The 27,626-nt window shown below is 40.0% G+C and overlaps 1 protein-coding gene across 1 annotated transcript in view; it reads right to left on the bottom strand.

Moving 5' to 3' along the window:
* Positions 1-362: 362 nt before the first annotated feature.
* ascc3 (activating signal cointegrator 1 complex subunit 3) overlaps positions 363-27,626 on the bottom strand; it is a 370,189-nt gene continuing 342,925 nt past the window's right edge. Inside the window, exons 38-42 of the mRNA XM_003215509.4 lie at positions 14,841-14,992; positions 12,811-12,952; positions 1,952-2,161; positions 1,251-1,426; positions 363-1,159 (exon numbers count right to left, since the gene is read on the bottom strand). Coding sequence (XP_003215557.2) covers positions 1,012-1,159; positions 1,251-1,426; positions 1,952-2,161; positions 12,811-12,952; positions 14,841-14,992 — 828 coding nt within the window. The 3' untranslated portion in view covers positions 363-1,011. The remainder of the gene's footprint in view (positions 1,160-1,250; positions 1,427-1,951; positions 2,162-12,810; positions 12,953-14,840; positions 14,993-27,626) is intronic.

Genomic DNA, 27,626 nt, shown 5'->3' with positions numbered 1-27,626 from the left:
AAGAGAAGAAAAGCTAAACACAGTAGTATATCTGGAACATAAAATATTACATTAAGTTATCCTGCAAATGTGAAGTGTGCACTGAAGGTTTTAATTAAATGGCATTGTAAAGGGTATTTTTTGTTTATTTTGTTAGTGTTTTCTGTTCTGATTTTTTTTTGTAAACTATTTTGTGAGAGCACTGCATCCTGAAAGGCATTTGGAAACTCTTAAGAAAGTAGTGATACCCAGCTCTCCAAATTTTAACTCAGCAATCAACTCAGACCCTCTCTTTGTAATTTGAAAGGCAGAATCCATGAAATGCACAGTGTGTACTGAAATTCTGTAAAAAGGCTCATAGGTACAATAACTTTCCAAATATATAATGTGCTTAAGTGCTGAACTTTATTACTATCCTCCTAGTTTACATAGAAAATTCTGAGATGATAGAGGATACATTCGTCACATTTTGTCTCAATTCAAATGCTTGCAATACCTCTCAGCAATATTTCTTTTTCCTAGTTCTCATAAATTAAAAAGGAGACAAGAGGCATAGACACAGAGTGGCTGTGTTCAATAGGCATCCATACTCCAAAAGAGTTATTCTGGACTACAACTGGCTCTTCAAGAATTCAGGCTCCAGCTGTATGTAGCTGCATTACTCATCAGCAGATGATGTTTTCAAATCACAAGGAGTGGTAAAAATAACAATTCCACGTGTTCTAGTAGAAATGGCAGAGCTTTCAAATTAAAATACTCCTTTCAGTTATCAATTTGCCAAAACCAAACTGTGGCATTTGTGTTAACAGGAAAACAGACACATATTATATGAACATTCAATTAATTGTTTTTGTTTTAAAAATGCAACCCTTTAATCAGGTAAAAGGCCACTGTGGCTAATTCCATGTCATCAGAATCAATAAAGCAGTCATTTTCAATTTTCTAGATGTCAAAGTTGGATGGTGATTGTGCCAAGGCAAGTCTTTCTTTCCCAGAATGAACATGCTGGCAGGAGAGAGTACATAGGCCTTATTACTTCAGACCCAGGTCATTTAAGGCGTCAGAGATTTCTGTGTTGACCTGCGCAGAAGTACTAGCTGGTATGATATTCAGAAAAATGTCATACTGTTGGTCCATTCCGAGGTAACTGTCACTCATAAGATATAATGTGTAAATATACCTGTAAAGGGAAAAAAGATATCAGTTTGTTTCTCTGTAGAAGGTAAAGTTAAAAAAAACATTCAAGCTATCATTATTCTGCACCATCTTACTTTCCAGGGGTTTCTGGGGTATAAAAAGCAACTGAGACTGCACTGTGACTTCTGACATATCCAACTCGTTTCAGAGCAATAAGTTCTTTCTTGTCAACTTCGCCGAGGATCAAGAACCATCCTTCATCTTTGGTCTTAGGGAACCGAGGTGCAACTGCTTTGCTGTCTTGCTTGCCCTGGATGGAAGGAAAGTACCAGTTAAGAGCAGGTTAACTCCAAAGGTTGCCTTAGTGGAAGTCTGTTAGTGCAGTGGGTCTTGTTCTCTTTATTTCTCCCCTCTTTGAGCCTCACATTTATTCTGCAGGCTTCTGTTGATGAAGGTGGTTGATGGAGACAGAGAACTAGCACACCATTTCTTCCAATAAATACAGCATGACCTATATAAAACTGATTCTTCATATTTAAATACAAAAAATGTACACATATTAATAAAAATATACTGATTTGCTGTATGGTCTTTTCACATTCTTTAGTGGATATGATGAAAAAGTGGGACTGGATGGCAGAATCCCGAATTTCCACTGGGTTTACAAAAACAAGGGTTCAGAACATACCAATTATTATCTATCTCTGTGTGACTTTTTAAGCATAGGAAAATCAGTTGATGTAGTCATGGTATGATGAATGATGAAGATAAAAGAGTAATACAGCAACAGGTATTGATGGGAGGAACTTAAAAATCACAATAGTGAGTATTTTACCTTAACATAACCGAAATGCGGTCTTCGCAGATTTATCTGGAGCATGTATTCTTGATCTGCATGCAACTTCATCCACCTTTTGTCATCCCGCATGCTAGTTGCCAACATTGACACAGGTAACTCCTTCTGTTTCTGAACGGCATCATCCCAACAACCTTTAATAATCAGACTGACTTCTATTACTGGCAGGTGGGACAAGAAATGCCAAGCCTTCATAAAAAAGAAAGAAAAAAACATGTACTTTGAAATACCTTTCAGCCTCAACCAAAGTTCTGCTCTTTACAAATGAGAGGAAAAGAAATACATTAGTTATCCCATTCATTTTGAAACTTCAGAAATGTTAACTTTTTAAAACCATAGTTTGTAATGGTCAATATATCTTGATTTAAGAGTTTAATTCATTCTGTGACCGAGCTTTTAACTGAAATGCTCTTATCTCAAAGCAAAATTGGACATTAACATGCATTTAAATGCTATTAATCTATTCTGCTCCCCAAACCCTCCATTTTTGTTACATGTTTTTTAAAATAAGAAAATGTACTTTATAAATAAAAATAATGTATGAATGGACATCCACATGAAATAAAAAAACCCAAAAAGATAAACTTTAAAATGGTAGAACCACAAAGTTGTGGAAAGGAAGCACAAAGCACAAACTAAAGAGGGGGAAGCATCATTTTCTTCATACTTTACTCATTCCAGCCTCCCTCCCTCTCTTGCTCCCTTTCTCTCTCCATACCAGGAATGAACACCACACAAAATCAACTAACCCAAACTTTCTCAAAACAGACAAGAGCAAACCCCTGAAGTGGACAAGACCAAAGTAGACAGCAATCTCCCAAAGTGGACAAGAGCATGAGGCACAAAGGCAGCTCCCTTAAAGTGCTGCACTCTCGTGCTAGCACTCCTTCTCACATTAGCACTCCCTCTGGCGCTAGAGCTTAATGCAAAATGCTGCACTTATGTCAAAGTGAAACCTGGGGCGAGCAAAAGCAACTCAAAATGCTCTTAGGTTGAGATGCTCTTAAGCAGAGGTTCCACTGTATCTATATATTGTACTTTCCACCCATCACAACTGTAATGCCCTAATGCTTGATATACAAGATTTTAAGAAATTTCAGGAAATTGTGAGTTTCAATATTATCATTCCTACTTCAAGAATGGGATCCAGAATATTTTTATGTCCTGTCGTTCATTTGGCCTTAGAATATGGAAACCACAGTCATAACCACAGCAGAACTGTGAGAGAAAAAGACAGAGAAATCCTTCCTTCAATTCTGGTGAGAAAGTTCACTTGGGCTAGTCCTTTTATTACATTTTGTAGGTGATTCTAATCCATGAGTATCAGATATACGAAATGCATCTATCCTACTCAATACTAACTTTGCCCCTGAGAATACCATACATACAATCAGCATTGGAAGATGTTACTATATGTCAATTAAATCATTGTTCTAATAAGTTATCAAATAAAAATTATCCAATTAAATTGTTTTCATAGATCAGTTGATGAAGCTTGAATCTGCATAATTTGGACATGGCTAAAATACTATTTTTGAACAAAAAGTATTCATTGTGTGATGTAACTTTGAGTTTCTTAGAGTCTTCTTACCCTTGTTCTGGCACTTTTGGAGGGCCACAGGGAAATGAATCTTAATTGGGCAAATAAGTACTTTGTTGGTTAGCATGAAATATTTAGCTGCCATTGCCTACTGAAGCAGTGGGACTCTGATAGCCTCGCAAATAGCCCAAGGCAGGGTTGCAAGTTGAGATAACTGGTTAGAATCTCTTGGACAAAATTTGTTCCAGCCTTTCATCTACAGGAACAGCAAGCGAGAGTCCAAAAGTGGCAGGCTAAAACCCGGAACCTCAAGCCATGGCTGATACCGAATGAGAGACTCCTTCCTGGGCACACAGAAGACTGGGTGACTTGGAAGGCGCTGAACAGACTGTGGTCTGGCACCACGAGATGCAGACCCAACCTTAAGAAATGGGGTCACAAAGTGGAGTCCACGACATATGAGTGTGAAGAAGAGCTAACCACAGACCACTTATTACAATGCAGCCTAAGCCCTGCCACATGCACAATGGAGGACCTTCTTATAGCAACACCAGAGGCACCCCAAGTAGCCAGCTACTGGTCAAAGGACATTTAGTATAATGTCAAGTTTTTAACTTTGTTTGTGTTTTTAAATACATTACTACTGTACCCTCGGTTCGTTTCTGACACAAAATATAAAATCTGCCCCTTATCTTTCCTTAATGGTTATCAAAGAACATGTTTTAATAGGTTTACCTGGATGTTTGTGATGTCTGCATCCAGTCTGTGAAAGGACAGTATAAATGCCCTTCAAAATGTTAAGTAACCTCGCTATCTACGATCCTGACACAATGTTGTATTCTGAATATATCCCAAAATTCTGGATAATACTTTGTGGATCTTTGAAATAGGCTATATCCATGTAAGCTTGTGCTACAGTGAATTGTTTATTTTTAAAGCGCTACAGGATGCTTTGTTGTTATGGTCAAGAGGGTGTATCATTTCTGAATTATTCTTCCAGTGAAATCTGAACTCTTCCTCGAATGTGGCGCTCAACACACAGAGATGGGATTTCATTACATTTCTATAAGATTCAATGGGTCTGTTTGTTTTAATACAATGGCTAGAGTTGTTACCATAAATATTTCATTTTCTAGCCTCTTATTTGACTACTTCTACACAAATAAAACAAACATGAAACCCCTCAAGGGTACTACACATGCTTTACAAAGATTATTTTATGTCCAAATTAGAAAAAATAGCCTTGCCCATGCTGATTAAAGTATTCTTCTATAAGCCACTGAAAACTACTTATAATTACATTCTGAATTAAATCTTCCCAACATAATCCATAATGAGTGAGTCACTGAAGTGCTAATTACTGACAAGGCCAACCACAGAAAGTTCAGAGAATCAGTTCAGATAATTAGCCAAAAGTTCAAATTCTTATGTAAAGTTACATACACTCTGAAGTTTTTTTTACAGCAATAAAGCGGCAGGAATCTTAAATGTTATTTAAAAAGGCAGTAATTATCTTGTCATCTGTTCTACTTGGCAATCTTCAGGAGTTCCCTGAGATTAGTTTTCTCAAGTTTTTAAAAAGTTCTTGATCAATTGGAACTATATTTTAAAATTAAGCCACGCTGAAACTTAGCAACTTTGGAGTGCCTCTTCAAGAACAACAAAAGAGATTCTGTCAAAATACTTGCTTTTGTCCCTTATCTGTTCACTCCTATTTTTCTAGGATGTGATGACCATGTAGGTGAGAAGCCAAGGCACTTAAGGGCATAATTCTGACAAAGTCTTTGTTGTAACTCTCACTCCAGACAGGAAACGGCAAAAGAGTGTTTTTGATTCAGTGGCCAAAGTCAAAGAACTCTGGTCCAAATGGTTAACCATACACTAGCAATCATACGGGTACTTTTTCTTCCTGCACGTATTCCAGAATGTTGCAATCTGTAGCTGATACTAAAGGTAAATGTTTCCTCCTAACATTAAGTCTAGTTGTGTCTGACTCTGGGGGTTGGTGCTCATCTCCATTTCTAAGCCAAAGAGCAGACATTGTTTGTAGACACCTCCAAGGTCATGTGGCCAGCATGACTGCATGGAGCACTGTTACCTCCCCGCCGGAGCGGTACCTATTGATCTACTCACATTAGCATGTTTTTGAACTGCTAGGTTGGCAGAAGGTGGGGCTAACAGTTCACCCCGCTCCCTGGATTTGAACTGCCAACCTTTCAGTCAGCAAGTTCAGCAGCTCAGCGGTTTAACACACTGTGCCACCAGGGGCTCCTTCCTTTTATTACTACTTATTACTAATTATATTCTATCTCAATTTTGAAATGTTAGTTTGATCTGTATGAGTATCTTTTATATCTCCATATGATCTAAAATATTTGAAGAAGCAGTCCTGTTCACATGCTCCCTTCAGTGTGACTGGCAACTTCAGTTTTAGATCGGAAATGGACCTTTTATGGGTTTTGTTTCACTCTTGAAAGGAGTCTTGTCTTAAAAGATACTAAATCCTATCCACAGTCATTGCTAATGCTGGCAAACCACCACACAGGTACAGACAGTATATTGTGGTCTGATACCTAGAAATCAACAGTTTAAGACCTAAAGCTTAATGAGAGCTTTCTAAGGAAAGGTTGGATAAATATTTTTAAAAGATCTTACAGCTAGGTCCTGTCTTAAATCTGGGTATAGAAGATATTATCCATGTCTGTTTCTCAACTGAACAACAACAACAACAACAAACAACTTTATTTTTATATCCTGCCACCATCTCCCTGAAGGGACTTGGGGCGGCTTACAGGAGGGGCAAAGACCAGAGCATACAAATGAAACTTACCAACTAAAATGCAGTTAAAACATCATAACATCTAACTGTATAATTCTTTGGCATAAGTTTTTTTAAAAAATCTAACATTCAGTGATAATATAAAAACTTATTAGTTGATTTTCAGGCACTGCTTTCATTATTACAATTTACCAGGGCATGACTACCCTCCATACTAGAACATATAGGCTACTAGCTTTGACCAGCCACGCGTTGCTGCGGCTTATGGGAATCATTTGTTGGGCAGGTGGAATAGCAGTGAATAGCCTTGCAGCCACAAAGCCTGGCCGTTTTCTGGAGTAGCTGGAGTAGCACCCTCAATCAAAGAGCCGCTTTGAAGCCTGGCTACTTTCTTTGTAGGGGAATCATTGTTTGGCCAGATTGAATTGCACTGAATAGTCTTGCAGCTTAAAAGCCTGGCTGCTTTCTACATAGGGCATCCTTGCTAGGACAGGTTGAATGGGATGGAATAGCCTAGTGGCTTTAAAGCCTGGGGGTTTTCTATCTAGGGAAAATCTTGGTTGCCCAGGTTGAACAGCACTGAATAGCCTTGCTGATTGCAAGCCTTTCTGCTTTCTACCTTGCAGAATCCTTGGTTGGCCAGTTTGAATAGCAATTAATAGTCTTGGTGCGGCAGGTATGAATGCTGCAATTAGGCACCTTGATTAGCATTTAATGGTCTTGCAGTTTCAAAGCCTGGCTGCTTCCTGCCTGGGGGAATCCTTTGTTGAGAAGTGTTAGCTGGCCCTGATTGTTTCCTTTCTGGAATTCCCAATTTCCCTGCTTTCAGAGTGTTGCTCTTTATTTACTGTCCTGGTTTTAGAGATTATATTGTTCTGTATTATTATACCACAGTAATTATTTCATATTATATTTAAATCTTATATTATCTGCTTAGAACAGGATTATATGAGGTCCCTTCTACACAGCTGTATAAAATCCACACAAGACATATTTTGGATGACTATGTCTTTTGGCCAATGGCCAAATTTAGTATGATTTGACTATTGCCAAATTTAGTATGATTTGGTTCAGTGATTTTGTTGTTTACTCCATAGTTCAGTGTGCATTTTATACAGCTGTGAAGAAGGAGCCTCATATAATCCAGTTCTGAGCAGATAATATAAGATTAGAAATATACAGTAGAGTCTCACTTATCCAACGTAAACAGGCTGGCAGGATAAGTGAATATGTTGGATAATAAGAAGGAATTCAGGAAAAGCCAATTAAACATCAAATTAGGTAATCGTTATACAAATTAAGCACCAAAACATCATATTATACAACAAATTTGACAGAAAAAGTAGTTCCATGCGCAGTAATGCTATGTAGTATTTACAGTAGAGTCTCACTTATCCAACACTCGCTTATCCAACGTTCTGGATTATCCAACGCATTTTTGTAGTCAATGATGCAGTTTGGTGGAAGGCAAACCAAGGATCACGGGACTTCCAGTACCTTCACTAAATTCCTGAGACCACTGCAACTGCTACAAATAACTGATCAAGACCAAACTTGGAACACAGAGCACCCATGACCCACTCTATACCCTGGTGAAGTTTGGAGTACGATGGACCATGGATGATGGGAATTGCAATACATTCACTCACTTCCTGAGAACATTACGACTCCCACCAGTGCCTGAACAAGACAAAACTTAGCACATAGAACCCCCATGTCCTACTCTACACCTGAGTACTGTTTGGAGGGGGATGGACCATGGATGATGGGACTTACAATACCTTCACTGGCTTCCTGACACCACTGCAACTCCCACCAATGACGAATCAGTACCAAACTTGTTACACAGAGGCCCCATTACCAACTCTACATCCTGGTGTGGTTTGGAAGAGTTTGGACCATGGATGATTGGACTTGCAGTATTTTCACTCACTTCCAGAGACCACTGCAAATGCTACAAATGGTAGAACTGAACCAAACTTGGCACACATATCCCAAATGACACTTTGCACCCTGCAGCAGTTTGGGGGAGGATGGACAAAGGATTAGGAGATTACCAGTACTTTCACCCAAATCGCCTCCCACTGCAAACCCCATCGGCCACAGATCTGCAGCAATGGGCTCATTCATAATATCCAAAACAGCTCAATGCCCTCTACTAATAACCTGGGCACCGCCGGGTTCCCAAGCTAGTTCATAATAAAAGTGAAAACCCGTATGTGTGTATGTGGCACGGGTGTCTGCTCACACAAAGAGCCTCCAGCCTCCACAAACAGGCTACAGTTCCCAGTGCTAAGAAGCCATCAAGTCATTCTTTTCCACTGACATTGCGGTTACAGCGAGCTCCATGAACATGTAGCCCAACCCCTGCCAATGTCCTTCCCAAACACTACAGCCCACCACCCAAGGAATGCTTTCATTTGGGGACCATTTCATCCTAGATTTTGATTTTTTTTCCACCACAGGCAGGCATCCCAGAATTCTCCATTGCTGTGGAATTTGCATGACCCCACCTACTGCCCTTTCCTTTCAAATAACAAACAGAGCAGAACTGAGCTGCAACTAAACTTACTGGAGGCGTTAGGGGATTGACTGCACATGGTGGAAGTTGTAGTTCACCCTGCATCAAGTCAGAGCACTGTGACTCCTACTGGGGAATTTAGAGGAGTTGCAGTTCACTTACACCCAGACAATGATGGGTCTGGACCAAACTTGCCATGCATACCTGATATGCCCAGATTTGAATACTGGTGGGTTTGGAGGGGAATTGGCCTGGACATTAGGGAGTAGTACGTACTGGGATTTATAGTTCACCTGCAATGAATGAGCACTTTGAACCCTACCAATGATGGACCAGGACCACACTTGGCATACAGAGCCCCCTTAACCAATACAACATTTTGGACAAGTTTGGGGAAAACGGAGTTATAGTTCACCTGCATCCAGAGAAACAGTGACCCCCCCACTGACAATGGACCAGGATCACACTTCGCACAGAGAAGCCTCATGACCAACTGAACATACTGCAGGTGTTTGTGGGAAGGGGCCTTGATTTTGGGAGTTGTAGTTCACCTGCATCCAAAGACCACTGATCCCAGCCTATGATAGATCTGGACCAAACTTGGCACACAGACTGAACATTGCCTGCTGTGGATGCTGACAGGTGTTTCGGGCCAATTGCCCTGGGACTCTGGGAGTTGTAGTAGTTCACCCCCATCCAGAGAGTACTGCAGCCAGCCGATGACCAGCCAACGACATATCTGGACCACACTTGGTACACAGGCCCAAAATGGCCAACTTATAATACTGCCAGGGTTTGGGGAGGATTGAGTCACGATTCTGGGAATTGTAGTTCACCCACTTCAAACAGAATACATAACAAAGACAAATAAGGCCATTCTCAAATGACCTGGGCACCGCCGGGTCCCCAAGCTAGTTTTCAATAAAAGGGAGGAGGAGGCACTGTGGTCGCTCCCTGGGAGAGGCCTATGGCCTATTTCAGAGAATGGGATGTGTGTGTCAGGTTTTTCTTTTTTACATTAGTCTATTCAGCATATAAAAGCCTCCTGGTTCATTCAACACCTTATCATGTGCCCTGCTTGGCAGGGGCAGAGAGAAGAATCTGGGAGGTATTAAATCCTTTTGAAAAATTCTGCTTATGGAAACTATGCCCATGGTGAGAATTCATCATGCCTATTGAGAATAGGTTAATATTCACTGGTGAGTCATATTTTTCTTTGGATTTCTACCTAATTAGTTTAATGGTAGGTTTAGAAAGAGGCGGATGAAAAATTAAGCCCAATTAATCTCAAAAACATATTTCTGCAATAGTTTCTTTTCCAAAATTATGTGGCAGTCATACCCATGTGGGAAAGGAACAACAACAAAATATTAGGAGCAACATACATTCATGGCTTTCCTTTGCAGAAGTAGCATGCCAATCTCAAACTTATCTGAGAATTTTTCCCTGTATTTTAATGTATTTCATTGACACATGCATCTTGATGGTTTGTGTAGGTATAATTTTAATGTTATGGATGCATTAAAACAGACACAAGAAAGGTAGGACTCACAACATACACAAAAGCTATTTTTGAAGAAACGGCTAAGACATTTCAATACCAGCCAAACATATTTATCTGAGGATTAATCTTCATCTATTGAATCAGACACGAACACTACCATGCATACAATTATTTAATTAGCAGCCAAATCCTCTGCCAGTCAGCCGCTGTTCCAGGCATACTGATGGGGAAGTAGATGCAAATCTCACAGTAGTACTGCTTTTTCTCATTACTACTGCAATTAGCACTTAAATTGATGCTTTAAACATACTAATTTCTAGAATAATTCAGGATTTGTATGTTACCTGTGATCGTCTCACTGCAGAGACGACACCAGATTGCTACGCAAATTGAAGCACTTTTGAGCCAAATAACCATCATCGTATCAGACGGAGCCAATTTGCATTTGCTTTTAAAGATAACAGAGCGGCAATTTATGCAAATAAATTAAGTTAGTTTACTTCTGAGTTTTCCCTGAACTAATTATAACAATGTTCTAATTTTTCAACATATCCGCAACTTAGACTGAAGTCTACATATGCAATGTTTGAAATCTGCTGTTAAAAGGGGGTTATTTCAGTTTAAATGCATTTTTTATCCACAATCTGATACTATTTTATGAATAAATATAGATGTCAGTTACGTGTATTTAAATAGTTACCTTCTGCTTGAAAGTCAAATTTTAAATCCTGGAAGTTAGAGACAGAAATGCATATCAGAAATGCACTTACACTATCGTTCATTAAGGTGCCAAGAATGGGAGAACTTGACAATAGTTATTTGTGTTTTTTGCAACACAAGCAAATATTTAACTTGCTATCATTGAATACAGAAAATGGTTCAATGTATGACAACATATAACATATAGTACCGTATTTAGTGATTACCAAGTAACAAAATGAGGGCAGCTGAGCTCATGGATGAAGTTAAAGTTCTAATGGAAACTGTGGTATGGGTATGGGGTGGGGTGAGGAGAAAAACAAGAGTGAACAGAACTAAGATATACTGGATAAATGAGTGGATAATATAGAATGGAGAAAGAGTGAGAAATAGGAAGAGGACAGAGAAATGAGGTTATAGATAAATGATGTGTTGGATTAAATGTACAAAATCCACTCATATAAGGATATATAAATATTTTTTAAAATACCAAGGAACAAAATGAATCAAATATCCCATTCTACATGTGAAGTCCTGGCTCTATAATACGGAAACATGAAGTCTGTTATGAGTAGAAATCCTACGGTGAGTAATGGATCTGGATGTAAAACACCTTATTTTTCAAAGTACATTCCTTCTTTTCCAGTAAATATAAATAAAGATATAATTTTTTTTGTCTGTACCACTTGTTATGGCCAAGAAACATAAAAAGAGAAAGAAAGGGCTTTTTCAGTGTTGACTCCCAGATTCTGGAACTAATTTCAGTGGGAGGCTTGGCTAGCCATGTTGTTATTTTTTCCACCAGTAAGCAAACAGCCTTTTCTTTTGCTATGACTTTGGCAACTGATCTCACTTCCTGGGGCAATGGGTGTTGTTTTTTTTTTAACTGGCCTGATTAAAAACCATGTTGAACCATACCCTTGGGACATCTGACACCAAGTGTCTGAGGCGTGGTTGTATAACTGGTATGGCTGCTATATGATATAGTAAGGACGTTCCCAAAGCAATTTCTTAGAGGTTTCAGCATGTGGAAACTGTGGTGCACACACATGATTCATAGGCATTGTGGAATGACAAGCCAATCAACTCAAAAGAACATGTTGTAGTCATTTTATTTTATGTATTATGCATTTTATGTATAGCATCTTTGTGTGCTATTTTGTATGCTGCCCCGAGTCCTTATGGGAGATAGTGGTGGGGTATAAATAAATAATAATAATAATAATTATTATTATTATTATAGGTGTGAACTTGATGCCCAAACCAATCATGTACACCTTTGGGAAATATATTTTGGCACGAATACTAAATTTCTGGGGTACAATTATGTGAGGGTGATGAGAAAAAAATTGAATTTTCATCCTACCAGTCGTTGAAATATTTGTTAGGATGATCAATACATCATCATCATCAAAATTTCATTTCTATTATTTCTACTGCTACTGCTGCTATCATCATCTTTACTACCATACTTTTTATTACTGGTAAATCCTGTATACTGTAGTATAAAAGAAAATACAGTAGATGTTATGATATGTTTCAAGATCCCCCACCTCCTCCATAGATACCTGAAACTGTGTTAAACTGTGAGACCTATATTTTGACTATACATGGGACTAAAACATACTGCAGAAGCACACTAGAGGATCTATAGAGGCCCACAAATTCTACATATGGGGAATAGTTCTTGGAGTGTGAGTAAGTCAAACTGTAAATATAGAGTCTGTAGATAAGGGGGTTGTACTGCAAATTGAATATGTTCAGTACACTGACTAAAAGAGAGAGAGAAAATTACCTGTGCAACGTGGGTGGAATGCAAATCATGCTCTACCATGGCGGTAAATATATTTTCTTTTCCATCACATGCAGTTATCAGTTCAGGAAGACATTCAATAGATCCCTGATAACTGCCTTTTTTCTTTCCTTGGTTCCATTTCCTGGGAAAACAGTAAACATATACCCAGTTGAGGTGTGAAGCTAAGGAAATCAGGTAGAAAAAAATGAAAAGAAGAATATGTGAAAATAGGAAGACACACTTAAGAAGAATGGAAATCCCACTTTAAGTGGAACTTTAACAGTCTTGGCAATTTACTTCAACAGCTTCTTAGATTAAGAAAACTAAGATGCAAGATTATATTAAAGTCATCATATTGCAAACTCCACAACTTAAAGCCCTCCTCCTCCCAAAACACTACACAATGGGGAACTGTGAGAGTACTGTGCTTGGGTCAAAGATCATTAGGCAGTTACCTCCTTGCTTTAAATTGGTTTAATAATAAGGAAAAAGATCTTTACCATGTAGATTAATGTTATTGATTTAAGTTCGCAATTTAAAAATTAACAGGATGGCAATCTCTTTCATACACGCTTCTGTATTCACAACTAAAAAGACTGTGGTAGTCTCTTTAGTCTAATTAGCATTCCAATCTGAAAAACACTTATGTGTATATAATCAGTGAATTATTTGGAAATAAGAAAATAGGAACGGGCCTGTCTGATCAGATCAAAGGTTCATCTGGCCCAGTGACATCCTTTGGACATCTAGAGCTTATGAGCAAAATAAACAAACAAACAAAAAACAAAAACAAAAAAGCACCTTTCAACAACTAATACTGAGCAAGTGGTAGCAAGTAGACTATGTGACAATCCATGATAGTAAATTTTACTATGTGCTTTGAAAATAAGTAGTTCTTCTTTTTGTGTCTTGAATCTTCTATTTTTCAAGTAGAGCAGTGGTTCTCAACCTGTGGGTCCCCAGGTATTTTGGCCTACAACTCCCAGAAATCTAAGCCAGTTTACCAGCTGCTAGGATTTCTGGGAGTTGAGGCCAAAACATCTGGGGACCCACAGGTTGAGAACCACTGAACAAGAGTGATCAATGGTATTACATGAAAGAAAGTCAATCCTCCCTCTGACCACTGCACAACCATTTCATACATCTTATCATATCTCCCAGTCAGTCAACTTTTCTACATGGCAGAATGCTCCAGGCATTACAAGATTTCCTTACAGGGAAGCTTATCCCTCTTCCTAGTCACGTTAGTTGCTCTTTTCTGCATCTTCCTTAGCTTTACAATGCACTTTTGAGGTGAAGTGACTCAAAGTCTACACAATTTTCCAAGTATAGCTGCACTAAAGATTGTTATAAAAACATTTTGATTATGACATTCTTTTCCTAATGATCTCCTGCAAGTTAATTTGCTTTTTCACAGCATATCTTGGAGTTTTTGTTGAGTTGTTTCACAACAATTGACTAATATTTTCTATTATATCTCTTAAAAAGTTAAAGAATGTAGAAATCAGAAATATATTGACAGCTCACCATGTAATGATATAGACCAGCCTGTGAATATGGACATATATTTTTATGAGGTACAGTCAGTGTAATTTGGGGTGACCATGAGTAATTTTTAAAAAATGGGACTGTGTAGAAGGGTATCTTGAAATTGGAAATCAATGTCTTCAAACATGTGATAATCCTAATTAATAGATGACATTGTATACTTACGTGTGTGAAGGCAAGGGATATACACATTCTCCCACTGTGTTTGTTAACTTGTGAAAACCAGGCTTTTTTATTTGAAATTGCTTATTTGGCACTAGGCATGAATCCATTGTCCTTTGGGGGGATAGCACCATCCACAATGTTTGGACATATATATTTCTGGATTCTTTTTAGGCATGGAGAACCCTTGATGCATGGATTCACAGCAAATGAGATTACTGATCTGACTTCCAAGCTTCTTTCAGTACCCACTGGTTCTCCTTTGAGTGCTCTGCAATTGCACTGAGTACCACCATTCCAAACACAAAAGAAATGTCTACCTGAAAAGGTGAAGATGGTGGTATTCTATGTTGGGTAAAGTAAGCAATGAGGAGTCACGGATCCATCGCCCCTGAATCAGCATCTGCAACAAACTGGTTATATTGAGGACAGTCACCAACCAGCCTTCGTATGCGGCAACGTCCAACATTGCCTACATAAAAATGAAAAGAAAAAAAAACCCAAACATTTAAATTTCCCATGAGAACAGAAACTAAATTTTCTTTCATGTCCTGTGCTATATTTAGAAGCACATTTTAGTAATATAAATACAAATGTCTATCCAGTTTAACCAATGTTATTCCTTAGTCTAGTACTCAAATTGCCACTGTCCCATATTTGATCTTAATTTGGTTTAAGAAGTTCAGGTATGAATGATCAGTTGTTTCCTAAGTTAGTACTTAGATGAGATATCACCAATGAATACAACAGTGCTGTAGGCAGTATTTCAGAAGAACTGGCAGGATCACTTCCTTGCCCAACAAGTCCCTATTAAATTAATGGGGTCAAAAGGTGATTTGAAGGCACATACAAACACACAATTGTGCAAAACAGAAGAAGTGAGAAGCATAAGAGGCCACACATGTTGTGGAAAAATCTAATAATAACTTTATTCTTGTATCCCGCCCCATCTCCCCGGAGGGACTCGGGGCAGCTTACATGGGGATGAAGCCCGGTACATCATACAATACAATGTCAAATGCATTTAAAACAAGAGCATATAAAAGAAGCATATAAAAACAAGCATATAAACAATAAAACATGATAAACAGTAGACAAGGCACTGTTAAGGAATTTGATGGGGTCAGGCGATAAAATGTATATGTGTGCAATCATTCCAATTTCTGGAGCTGGGCCAATAAAGTGCAGTAAATAGGAATGAGTGGGGACATTGGAGAGGGATAGCGTCAAGTATGCCTGCTCAGTCGAACACACACTGAAATAATCAGGTTTTTAACCCTTTTCGGAATGTGGCCAGAGTTGGGGCTGATCTAATTTCCTTCGGAAGGGAGTTCCAGAGCCGGGGGCCACTGAAAACAAGGCCCTTTCCCTAGTCCCCACCAACCGTGTTTGAGACGGTGGCGGGAGCGAGAGGAGGGCCTCCCCAGCATATCTCAAGGTTCTTGAAGGTTCGTAGTAAGAGATGTGATCACAAAGATAAACTAGACCTGAACTATTTAGGGCTTTATAGATGATGACCAGTACCTTGAATTGGGCCCGGAAGGTTATCGGCAGCCAGTGGAGCTGTTTCAGTAGGAGGGTTGCCCGCTCCCTATAATTTGCTCCCGTTAACAGCCTGGCTGCTGAACCATTTGAAGTTTCCGGGCCGTCTTCAAGGGCAGCCCCACGTAGAGTGCATTGCAGTAATCCAACCTAGAGGTGACTAAGGCGTGGACCGCCATGGCCATCAGGTTTATCGAGGTACGGTCGCAGCTGGCGCATAAGCTTTAATTGTGCAAATGCCCTCCCAGCCACCACCGACTCCTGAGCTTCAAGTGTCAGCGCCGAGTCCAGGAGAACACCCTAACTGCGGACCTGAGCCTTTAGGGGGAGTGTAACCCCGTCAAGCACAGGTTGCCAACCAATACCCCGATTGACTACACAACTGACCAGGAGGACCTCTGTCTTGTCTGGATTAAGCTTCAGCCTGTTAGCCCTCATCCAGTCCTGCAGAGCCGCCAGACACTGGTCCAGGACACGGGAGGCTTCCTTGGAGTCAGGTGGAAAACAGTAGTAGAGTTGAGTGTCATCTGCATAGAGGTGGCACCCAACTCCAAAACTCCGGATGGTCTTGCCCAGCGGTTTCATGTAGATGTTAAGGAGCATAGGAGAAAGAATAGAACCTTGCGGGACCCCACAGGTCAAAGGCCAGGGGTCCGAGCAGGTGTCTCCCAGCTTCACCAACTGAGAGCGGCATTATACAGGTAGATAATATTTTATTTGGAATTATCCACACGAGTGGCCAAGATAGTGATACCTTTGCTTTCTGATGGTCCAACGTATATAAACTTTATTTCATGTATAAAATTATTACAAATATTGTATACAATTACACTCAAGCTATGTGTATAAAGTGTTTATGAAACAATAATGAATTTTATTTTTAGACTTTAGGTCCCATTTCCAAGGTATCTCATGATATACATTTATGCAAATATGGGTATTACAAAATCCTCAAAACAAAAACCATCATGAAATCTCAAAGACTTCTGATCCCCAGCATTTTGGACAATCATATCAACAGTATTAACCCCCACTGACTCTTATGTCCATCCATGATTGTAATTTTAAGTATTTTGACATTTACATAGCCAGAAGATAGACACCAACCAATGATGGGATATATTTGCATAAACAAACCAGACAAGGGAATTTGTATTTCTCTCTTTCTCTCTTACTCACTCACATACACACAGGAGGTACATAGACAAATTTATACAATCCAAATAGGATTGTGAACATTGTTATTTTCAACATAAATATCACCAAAATGATTCTGCCACAGGAAATGAACATGTTGCCAGTCTCATCTACATGGTATTTGTCTGAAATTACATTGTAGTTGGGTGAAAGTGCTCTAACTGATGTCAAAAATATTTGAAATAGCCCAAGGCATTTGTAGAATTTTTTAATACAGTCTCAACCTGTGGGTCCCCAGGTGTTTTGGCCTACAACTCCCAGAAATCCCTGCCAGTTTACCAGCTGTTAGGATTTCTAGGAGTTGAAGGCTAAAACATCTGGGACCCACAGGATGAGAACCACTGACTTGGCTCCTCCATCACTATTTTACAGTATTCTGATACTGGAAGTAAGCTAATTCAATGACACTCAAACATATCTGGTAACCACGATCCTTCTGGGAATACACCCCACATATATAGTGGCTAAACACACAAGGCGCAGGGGCACACCAGCTATTTATCCTCCATCACTGCTTTCCATGTGTGTGGATGAGGAGAGACACTGATGATTTTCTTCAGGACATGGACAGCCTCCATGCACACCAGAGGAACTGGCCTAGATACTTTAGGTAAGTATCCTCCCTAGGAATTTGCTGTTTCTGCCAATGCAACTCTGTGATAATTTCCTGGGGAAACTGATCATTTCCCACCAGGCATGGAAAGTTGAAACCACAGAAAGATCTTTACTGTGTATTACTATGCTTTAGGATGTTCCCCAGAACCCGTGTACTGCCTTTTGCTCTATTAAACCATTAAAACAAATGGTTGACATTAGCAGTAAGGATATACATTTGTCAGTTTTGTGTTCTCACACATTATGCTTTTCAACTCGTTTCTGAAGAAAAATGTAAAGGTTTAAGTTTTTGCCAAATTGAATAATATTCTCTCATTCCTACATTTTCTAGGATCCAAGTAAATAATACAAATAAATATGCAAGGAGTTACCCCCTCCCCCCATGAACTGAACTGAAGGAGTTGTAAAATGCTATAATAGTAAGAATATTGACATTAAAATACCAGAGACTAACAGAAACTTTAGCATGTGTTGCAACCAGACATTTTCATTTCCAATAGCAAAATAACTCTAGTGGTTTGGTTTTTGTTTTCCTTTCCCCCCTCCTTCTTTGTAGAGTATCTAGTCTGCATTTTGATGCTAGAAATGTATACTTCAGACTTCTTTTACAGCCCACTAGAGGAATGCTAAGCTGTCTATATTAGCCTGCACATTTAATCAAATGTTTTACAGACAAACAAAAGGCAGCATTTACTTAAGGCAAACTAAACAGTGGAATCTTCCTTAAACAAAGGTGTTGTTTACACATGCAGCGCCATTTCAATTAAATTACACTGATCTGGGAGAAACGTTGAGTTTAAAAAGGTCTCTCTCTCTCTCTCTCTCTCTCTCTCTCTCTCTCTCTCTCTGTGTGTGTGTGTGTGTGTGTGTGAAGACAGCTTTAAAAAGGGAGTGCATGCTTTCATTTCAACAGCTTCTTGTTTCTGATCAAGCTAAAAGAACAACAACACAAAATATTGCTATTGAAAATGCTTTCAAAATGTTCTCTGAGGATGGATGTGATCCACATCTCATAGGAAAAAACATGGGAGGGCTCCCCCCAAAACACTAAGGCCACCACAAATATTAGAAATGTTTTAAAAATACAGATTTTGGAATGAGAATGATCCCTAGTTTCTGTCCTGCTCCACATGTCTAGTGTCTACCACTTTCAGCCTTGCTGAGTTCTCATCCCCAGGATAAGAACAATTTCAGAATACTGAAGGTTAAAGTTGGTAAACATTCATCTTCAAAAAGATGAAGAGACTTCTCTCTTTCAGAGGTGGGGAGTAGATCATACCCACGCTCTAAAATCTCTCTACTGCTCGGCACACATCTTTAAACTAAACTTGTTCACAGAGCCTTCATCAAACTGCAACCCCCTGTTGTATTGGACTACATCAGCCCCAGCCACTGATTAGGTTGTCTATAGATAGATGTAATATTATTAATAATATTACAGTACAGTAATACTACTCTTCTCAGCTTTTTCGCCTGCCGGGAACACACGCAGGGGACAAAAAGCATCACTCCTCCACCTACGGAAGGGAAAAATCACAGGGCACCAACTAGGTACGCTTGAAAGGACGGCCCTCAGGGTCCACAACAGGGAGGCTACGGTCCTTCACAAACATCTCCATACAAACTCCGACTCTTGGGAAACTTTAAACCAATCACTCCCCCTTACCATCTCTTCAACACTTTCACCCTCCACAGAATTTCCAAGCTGGACAGACGCAGTACAGTAAAACCACCTCTTCCCCCCACCTCCTCCTCAACCTTCCCTCCCGTGCAATCCTCTTTCCCCCTCCCCCCCATCTTACAACAACCCGTCAGGAAAAAACACCACCAGTGGCCCTTGCTGGCTCTTCCCAGCTTTTATCCCTGCCGGGAACAGACACACGGGACAAAAAAACCCCACTCCTTCCTCTCCAGAACGGAAAAATCACAAGGCACCAACAAGGTACATTTGAAAGGATGGCCCTTGGGGTCTGCGGGAGGGGTGAGTCCACGGCCCTTACCAAAAATCCCTTCACAAACTCCGGCCCTTGGAAAACTTTAAGCCAACCACTACCCCTCACCTTCTCTTCCCCACTTTCTCACTCTACAGCTTTTCCCCGCCGGAGAAAAGAACAACCCTGAAAACGCTACTTCTCCTCTCAAGAGGCCACCACACACTTCAAAACCAAGGTGTGCTTCAAATGGCGCCTCCCCATAGGACAGGGAAACACCCGGGAGAGCAACATCCCCTCACAAACTGCACACCTTCCAAAAGGGAGGGAAGGAGGTAAACAGCCAGGAACCTGAAGGGCACCAAATAAAACAACCCGCTTCCCAGGACACCTGAGGAAAACACGCAACCACCACCACTTACCCTTCCTTCCTCGCTTCTTTACTCCATAGCTTTTCCCTGCCGGGGTCAGGAACAAAACCAGGAGGAGACCACAACACACTTAAACAATAAGATACGCTTCAATTGTCGCCCCTCACAAACTTCAGGAAGCGGAAACGGATGGCCCGAGACACCAACCTACCCTCCCAAATTATGGGAGGAAAACATGGAGAACGGGAAAGGGGGGGCACACCAACATAACCAAGAGGTACATCCCTACTAAACACACTGGAAAGACACCCATCACTCAAAAAACAAAAAACAAAAAAAACAAAAATCCAAACCAAATACACCACACCACCACCACCATTCTCCAAAATAACATTTCTAAAACTACTCAACCTACACATCACTACCTATCATATTACACCATCCAACAACAAGACGATAATACAAATTACAAACATGAACATCCAGAAACTAAAACTGCCCCAAAACACTGTATCATTCACCACATCCACTTCTTCCTAATACGCATGATGACAAAAAACAACTCCAGAACACAAACCAGACACACCAAACCATTCACCACATTGACACTCTTTTTACTACACATGATGACACCAAAAAAACCACTCATGACAAAACCACATACAGAGCAGACACAATATAAAGGAAGCCAAAAGACATAACTAAACTAATAATACAACAATACAATCCTACAGATTCAAAATACCCCAAATACACATCCTGGACAACCCTTCAATCAGGTGCCACACAATCCAACCACACCTGCCACATGGCCAACAAACCTCCACACAAACACTATCATCACTACTACACAAAAAGACACTGCCTTTCCTCATCACTTACAACCAACCGCACCACAAACCCACACAACTCACACACCCCTAACAACACATCAAAGCAACCTCAACCTCCAATGTCCACCAAACCCAGAGCACATACACACCTACACACACAACCACAACCACAAACCAAAACACATACAATAGAACCACTTTAAACACAACCTTTTGGTTCTAAAATCATAAATACAGTAATTACAATATTACATTACTACATATTGAATGACTTTTTCTATCAAATTTGTTGTATAACATGTTTTCGTCCTTAATTTGTGAAATCATAACCTCATTTGATGTTTAATAGGCTTTTCCTTAATCCCTCCTTATTATCCAAGATATTCGCTTATCCAAGCTTCTCCCAGCCCGTTTACCTTGGAAAACTGAAACTATACTATATCTCTGACACATACCCAACACCCCTACAAAAACTACCTGAAACGCAAACAACATTCACACAACTTCCTATTCTATTCTGGGGCTACTTCAAAACAAGGCACTGTCTTAGCTATGCCTCGAAGAAAATCAAATATAGGCCGCCATACACGCGACAGATGAGCACAATGACAAGCCTCTTCACAACAAACTGAAACAGAAAGAGAAACAGCAAAAAAGCGAAAAAAGGACACAGTAGCTGTACAATATGCACATGAACATGCAGAACACCGTAAAAAAAGACTGGAGGCAGCATGACTCACTGCTCAACACAGCCGACACATCACCAAACAACACAAGTGCACACAACAACAGGTCGAACAAAGGAACGCACACCAACAAGTTCAGAGACAAAACACCACCAAATACAACCGCATGGCATTCCAATACAATCCAACTGAGGACTACAGCACAGTCCATCCTGTACAAATTGGCAACCTAACAACAATCTGCCTTCACTGCAATGCCATGAAATTCCCAGGAGAAACACAAGGCATGTGCTGTGCTGCTGGAAAAGTTAAATTACCACAATTAGAACCACCACCAGAGCCATTACATAGTCTACTTGCCGGGGAATCTCCAGAATCGAAACATTTTCTATCAAACATCAGAAGATACAATTCATGCTTCCAGATGACTTCATTCTGGGCCAGTGTCATAACAGCACCATTTATGCCCACATTCAAAATCCAAGGACAAATCTATCACAATGCTGGATCGCTGTTACCATACAATGACAACGAACATAAATTCCTACAGCTGTATTTCACAGATGAGGAACAACAAGTAACTAGACGATGTAGTATTTCTGACAGTGCACAGAAACATTGTAAAACAACTACAAAAATTACTACTGGAAAGAAACCATTTGATACGATTATTTAGAACAGCCTTAGACATGATGGCAACAGACACACACAAACTTATTATCCATCCAGAGAAAACCCCTACTGGACAACATCAACGCAGATACAACGCACCAACTGTAGATGAGGTTGGATTGTAATAGTAAGAGATCAATTTCAGCCAAGAGACATTATACTTCATCGAAGAAACAATAAATTAACCACAGTCTCAGAAAGGCATCGATGCTACGATGCTCTACAGTACCCCATTATTTTCTGGGATGGTGCAGATGGATACCACATTAATATCAAAATGGTCAATCCCATCACTGGCGCAGAAACAGATAACAAATGTAGTGCAATGAACTACTACGCCTACAGAATCATGATAAGACAACACGACACAAACCACATCTTGCAATGTCGACAACTTTTCCACCAGTATGTTGTGGATATGTATGAATCAGAAAGATTACAATACATCCGCTTCAATCAGTTGAAACTCCGATCCGAAGAATACATACACTTAAGAGATGCAGCCAAACATGACGGCCACACAAAACAAATTGGAAAACTCACAATATTACCATTGTCCTATACAGGGAGTCCACGCCATATGCATTCGTACGCCCAAGATGCCATCACTTATGTTTGACAATATGGACGTCCGGACTTATTCATTACATTTACATGTAATCCTTCCTGGAACAGTATACAACAACTTCTGCTTCCCGGTCAAACATCTGTTGACAGGCATGACATCACTGCCCGAGTATTTAGACAAAACCTAAAATCCATGATGGCCTTCATGGTAAAACATGAAGTCTTCAGAAAGGTACGGTGCTGGATGTATTCTGTGGAGTGGCAAAAAAGAGGACTGCCACATGCCCATATTCTAATTTGGCTCTACCAAAAAATCACATCCAATGAAATAGACAAAGTCATAAGTGCTGAGATACCTGATCCTAACGTAGATCAAGAATTACATGACATAGTAACCAAAAACATGATTCATGGACCATGTGGCATACTCAATCCCAAGTCACCATGTATGAAGGACGGAACATGCACCAAAAGATATCCCCGCACGCTCATACCAAACACAATCACAGGCAACGATGGCTATCCTTTGCATAGGAGAAGATCACCAGAGCAAGGAGGCCATGTAACAACGATACGAATGCACAAAGAAGAAATACAAGTGGATAACCGCTGGATTGTACCATACTCTCCTCTACTAAGCAAAACATACAAAGCACACATCAACGTAGAATACTGCAACTCTGTAAAATCAATCAAATACATTTGCAAATACATCAACAAAGGAAGTGACATGGCAGTATTTGCAATGGAACCAAAAAACACAAGTGAAACAATAGATATTGATGAAATTTCCCAGTATCAGGCAAGAAGATACATCAGCAGCAACGAGGCTATTTGGCGCATTCTCATGTTTCCAATACATGAAAGGAGTCCACCTGTGGTACACCTGGCTGTACACTTAGAAAATGGACAACGAGTCTAGTTTACTGAGGCAACATTACAATAAGTTGCAGAAAATCCACCACCAACAACTTTAACATCATTCTTCACTTTGTGTCAAACAAACCCATTTGCAAGAACACTACTTTATTCTGAAGTACCAACATATTATACGTGGGATCCCACCAGGAAAAGTTTTGCTCGATGCAAAAGAGGAGAACCAGTAGAAGGACAAACAGGTGTATTCAAAGACAACACCATAGGAAGGTTATACACTGTACATCCAAGGCAAGATGAATGCTTCTTCCTTCGTTTGTTATTAGTAAATGTCAGAGGACCAACATCATTTCAACAATTAAAAACAGCCAATGGAATAACCTACGACACATTTCGTGGTGTCTGTCAAGCTCTGAATTTGCTGGAGAACGATCAATACTAGGATGAATGCATAAACGATGCATGCCAGACATCACATCCCAAACAAATTCGAGCACTGTTTGTCATCATTCTAACCTCCTGCTCTCCATCTTTTCCAACACAACTCTGGGAAAAATATAAATCATACATGGCAGAAGATATTTTCCATCTCATACACAGACAAAATACTGAAATCGATGAGGAAAAAAGCAAACAAATTTACAATGAAGTCCTCATTAGGATAGAAGATGCTTGCTTACAAGTAGCACACAAACTACTTGGAACAATTAGGAATGCCAACACCAAATCACACATCACCCCCAACATTTGAAGTAGAAATGCAACAGGAACTCAATTACAACACAGAAGAACAGCGCACCTATGTACAGTCTAATATCCCCAAACTGACACATGAGCAAACAACAGTGTATAATCGGATAATCAATACAGTAGAAAATGAACATGGAGACATATTCTTTTTGGATGCACCAGGAGGTACAGGAAAAACCTTCCTGATAAGACTCATTCTGGCAACAATACGATCGGAAAATAACATTGCTTTAGCACTTGCATCATCTGGAATAGCAGCAACATTGCTACCAGGAGGAAGAACAGCACATTCAGCACTAAAACTACCCTCAAACATACAACACATTGAAACACCAATCTGTAAAATCTCAAAAACATCAAGTATGAGAAAAGTACTCCAAAAATTGAAAATAATCATATGGGACGAATGTACTATGGCCCACAAGAAATCTCTTGAGGCTCTCCACCATACACTTCAAGACCTGTGTGGCAATAAAGGCCCCTTTGGAAATGCCACAATACTTCTGGCAGGAGACTTCAGGCAAACCTTACCCATCATTCCCCGTTCCACACCAGCGGATGAAATCAATGCATGCCTAAAATACTCTACTTTGTGGTAATATGTCAAAACATTAAAACTGACTAGAAACATGCGAGTCCAACTCCAGCAAGACCGCACAGCAGACATATTTACCAATCAATTATTAGACATCGGAAATGGACAACTGCCAATCGATCAAACAACAGGACGAATTACACTACCTCCAAACTTCTGTACCATTGTAACAACTAAAGAAGAACTTATACAAAAAATATTTCCAAAGATCCAAAATAATTACACAAACGAAAACTGGCTCAGTGAACGGGCTATTTAGCTCCAAAAAATGTAGATGTCTATGCCATAAATCATACAATTTTGTCAACCATACCAAATGAAATTTTAATTTATAAATGCACTGACACAGTTGTTGAAGCCGATGAGGCAATTCATTACCCTACAGAATTCCTCAGTTCTCTAGATTTACCAGGACTCCCACCACATATCCTCAAATTAAAATTAGGCGTCCCTATTATCATGCTTAGAAACATTAACCCTCCAAAATTGTGCAATGGAACACGTCTGGCAGCCAAAAGTTTACTTAAAAATGTCATCAAAGCAAGAATAATCACCGGTGTGACACCCCTGGCTGCGAGAGCACTGGAAACCAATACACTGAGGCCAATAAACAATCTAATATCTTTATTAAAGAATTGAAGAAATAAAACAAAAACAAGTAGAAGATATAGTTCATCAATAGGCCTTTCAGGAAAGGTCAAATATAGTCCAATAATATAATGTCCAATGTCTAATATTAGAGTTTAAAGTTTGTAATCCAAAAACCAAAACGCACTCAAACTTCCAAGCAGTTTGAGTGGGGAAACGTCCAAGTCTTTTACTAGAGTTCAAAGCAAATCCAAGGCAAGGAATTGAAGACAAGGCTGGAATCACGACATGACAAGGCAAGGCTGGAATCACGGCGAGACAAGGCAAGGAAACACGGCTAGGCAAGGCACGGCTAGGCTGGAAGGTAGTGGATCCAAACACGGTCCACACTTGGCTGGAAGTGAAGTTAATCCTCCAACTGACACGTTGACTCCGCGCTGGCTAGCCAGCGCACAGAACTTTTAAGGAACTTCAAATCAATTCACAGAGCAGGTGTCCAAATGCTCTTTTCCCTTGGGAAAAGAGCTAAAGCAACATCTTCAACCAGATGCGATTCTCCCTGAGAATTCTCAGGGGAAAACAGGTTAATCAGCAGATTCTCTAGCTGCTAATCGCGCGCTCCTTCTCCTGTCAGCTTTCTCAAACCTACTAGTATCCCAAAACATTTGTCTATCAAAGGGAGGGGAACTGGTGGGAGAAGGCTCCGTTTCAAGGGCCTTTTTAATGAGCTGTGAACTAGAATTGTCAATAGGGAACATCTGGAACGGGGCAGAGTCTTCCTCGTCACTGTGGTCCATAATGGAGGCAGGATCACGGCCCAAGGGTTCAGGGGACATCACAACCGGACCCTTTAAAGGAGATGTCCTCATCCCAAGAATACCTATGATTCCCACCGATATGCCCTTTCAATTCAGCAGGCTCCAATTCCCAATACGATTAGCTTTTGTCATGACAATCAACAAGGCACAAGGACAAACACTACAAGTCTGCGGCATCAATCTTGACACCGAATGCTTCTCACATGGACAATTATATGTTGCAGAGTGGGGAAACCACAAAATCTCTACATCAACGCACACAATGGAACAACCAAAAACATCGTGTACCCACAAGCTTTAGGACAAAATATATAATAATCCCCAGCACTTCCCAAGGAACACCACAAAAAAAATTCATCAACAGTAAAAAATAAAGCACATTCAGCAGATTCAAGTATCAAGAATAACAACTAATCACAGACAACATTCCTCTCAACCAATCTTCAATCAACATAAAAATTGAACAACGTAACAGACTTCAACAACTACTACTAATTGTGAGTATAAAAGAGGGAGAGGGTCACAGCAAAAATAAAACCTAATGTAGATTGACCAACACCACTAAAAAAAGCCACAGCAACGCATGGCCAGGCACAGCTAGTTGTTTATATTATTACTAGCTTTGCCCGGGCACGTGTTGCTGTGGCTTATGGGAAGCATTTGTTGGCCAGGTGGAATAGCAGTGAATAGCCTTGCAGCCTCAAAGCCTGGCCGTTTTCTTCTTATGGGAATCCTTGTTTGGTGAGATGGAATACAATGAATAGTCTCGGTGCGGCAGGTATGAATGTTGCAATTAGTCACCTTGATTAGCATGTAATGGCCTTGCAGCTTCAAAGCCTGGCTGCTTGCTCCCTGGGGGAATTCTTTGTTGGGAGATGTTAGCTGGTCCTGATTGTATCCTGTCAGGAATTCCCGTTTTCAGAATGTTGTTCTTTATGTATTGTCCTGGTTTTTTTAATGGTGGGAGTCAAGTTTGGTGCATATATTTGTGTCTATTTTATCTGTAATTACCTGGCATGTGCAAACTTGGGCCCTCTTGGTGTTTTGGACATCAACTCCCACAAT

This window comes from Anolis carolinensis, chromosome 1, assembly GCF_035594765.1.
Source record: "Anolis carolinensis isolate JA03-04 chromosome 1, rAnoCar3.1.pri, whole genome shotgun sequence".
NCBI classification, from domain to species: domain Eukaryota; kingdom Metazoa; phylum Chordata; class Lepidosauria; order Squamata; family Dactyloidae; genus Anolis; species Anolis carolinensis.
Note: the sequence above shows the minus strand (reverse complement) of the source record. Positions and strands in the feature narration are given on the sequence as shown.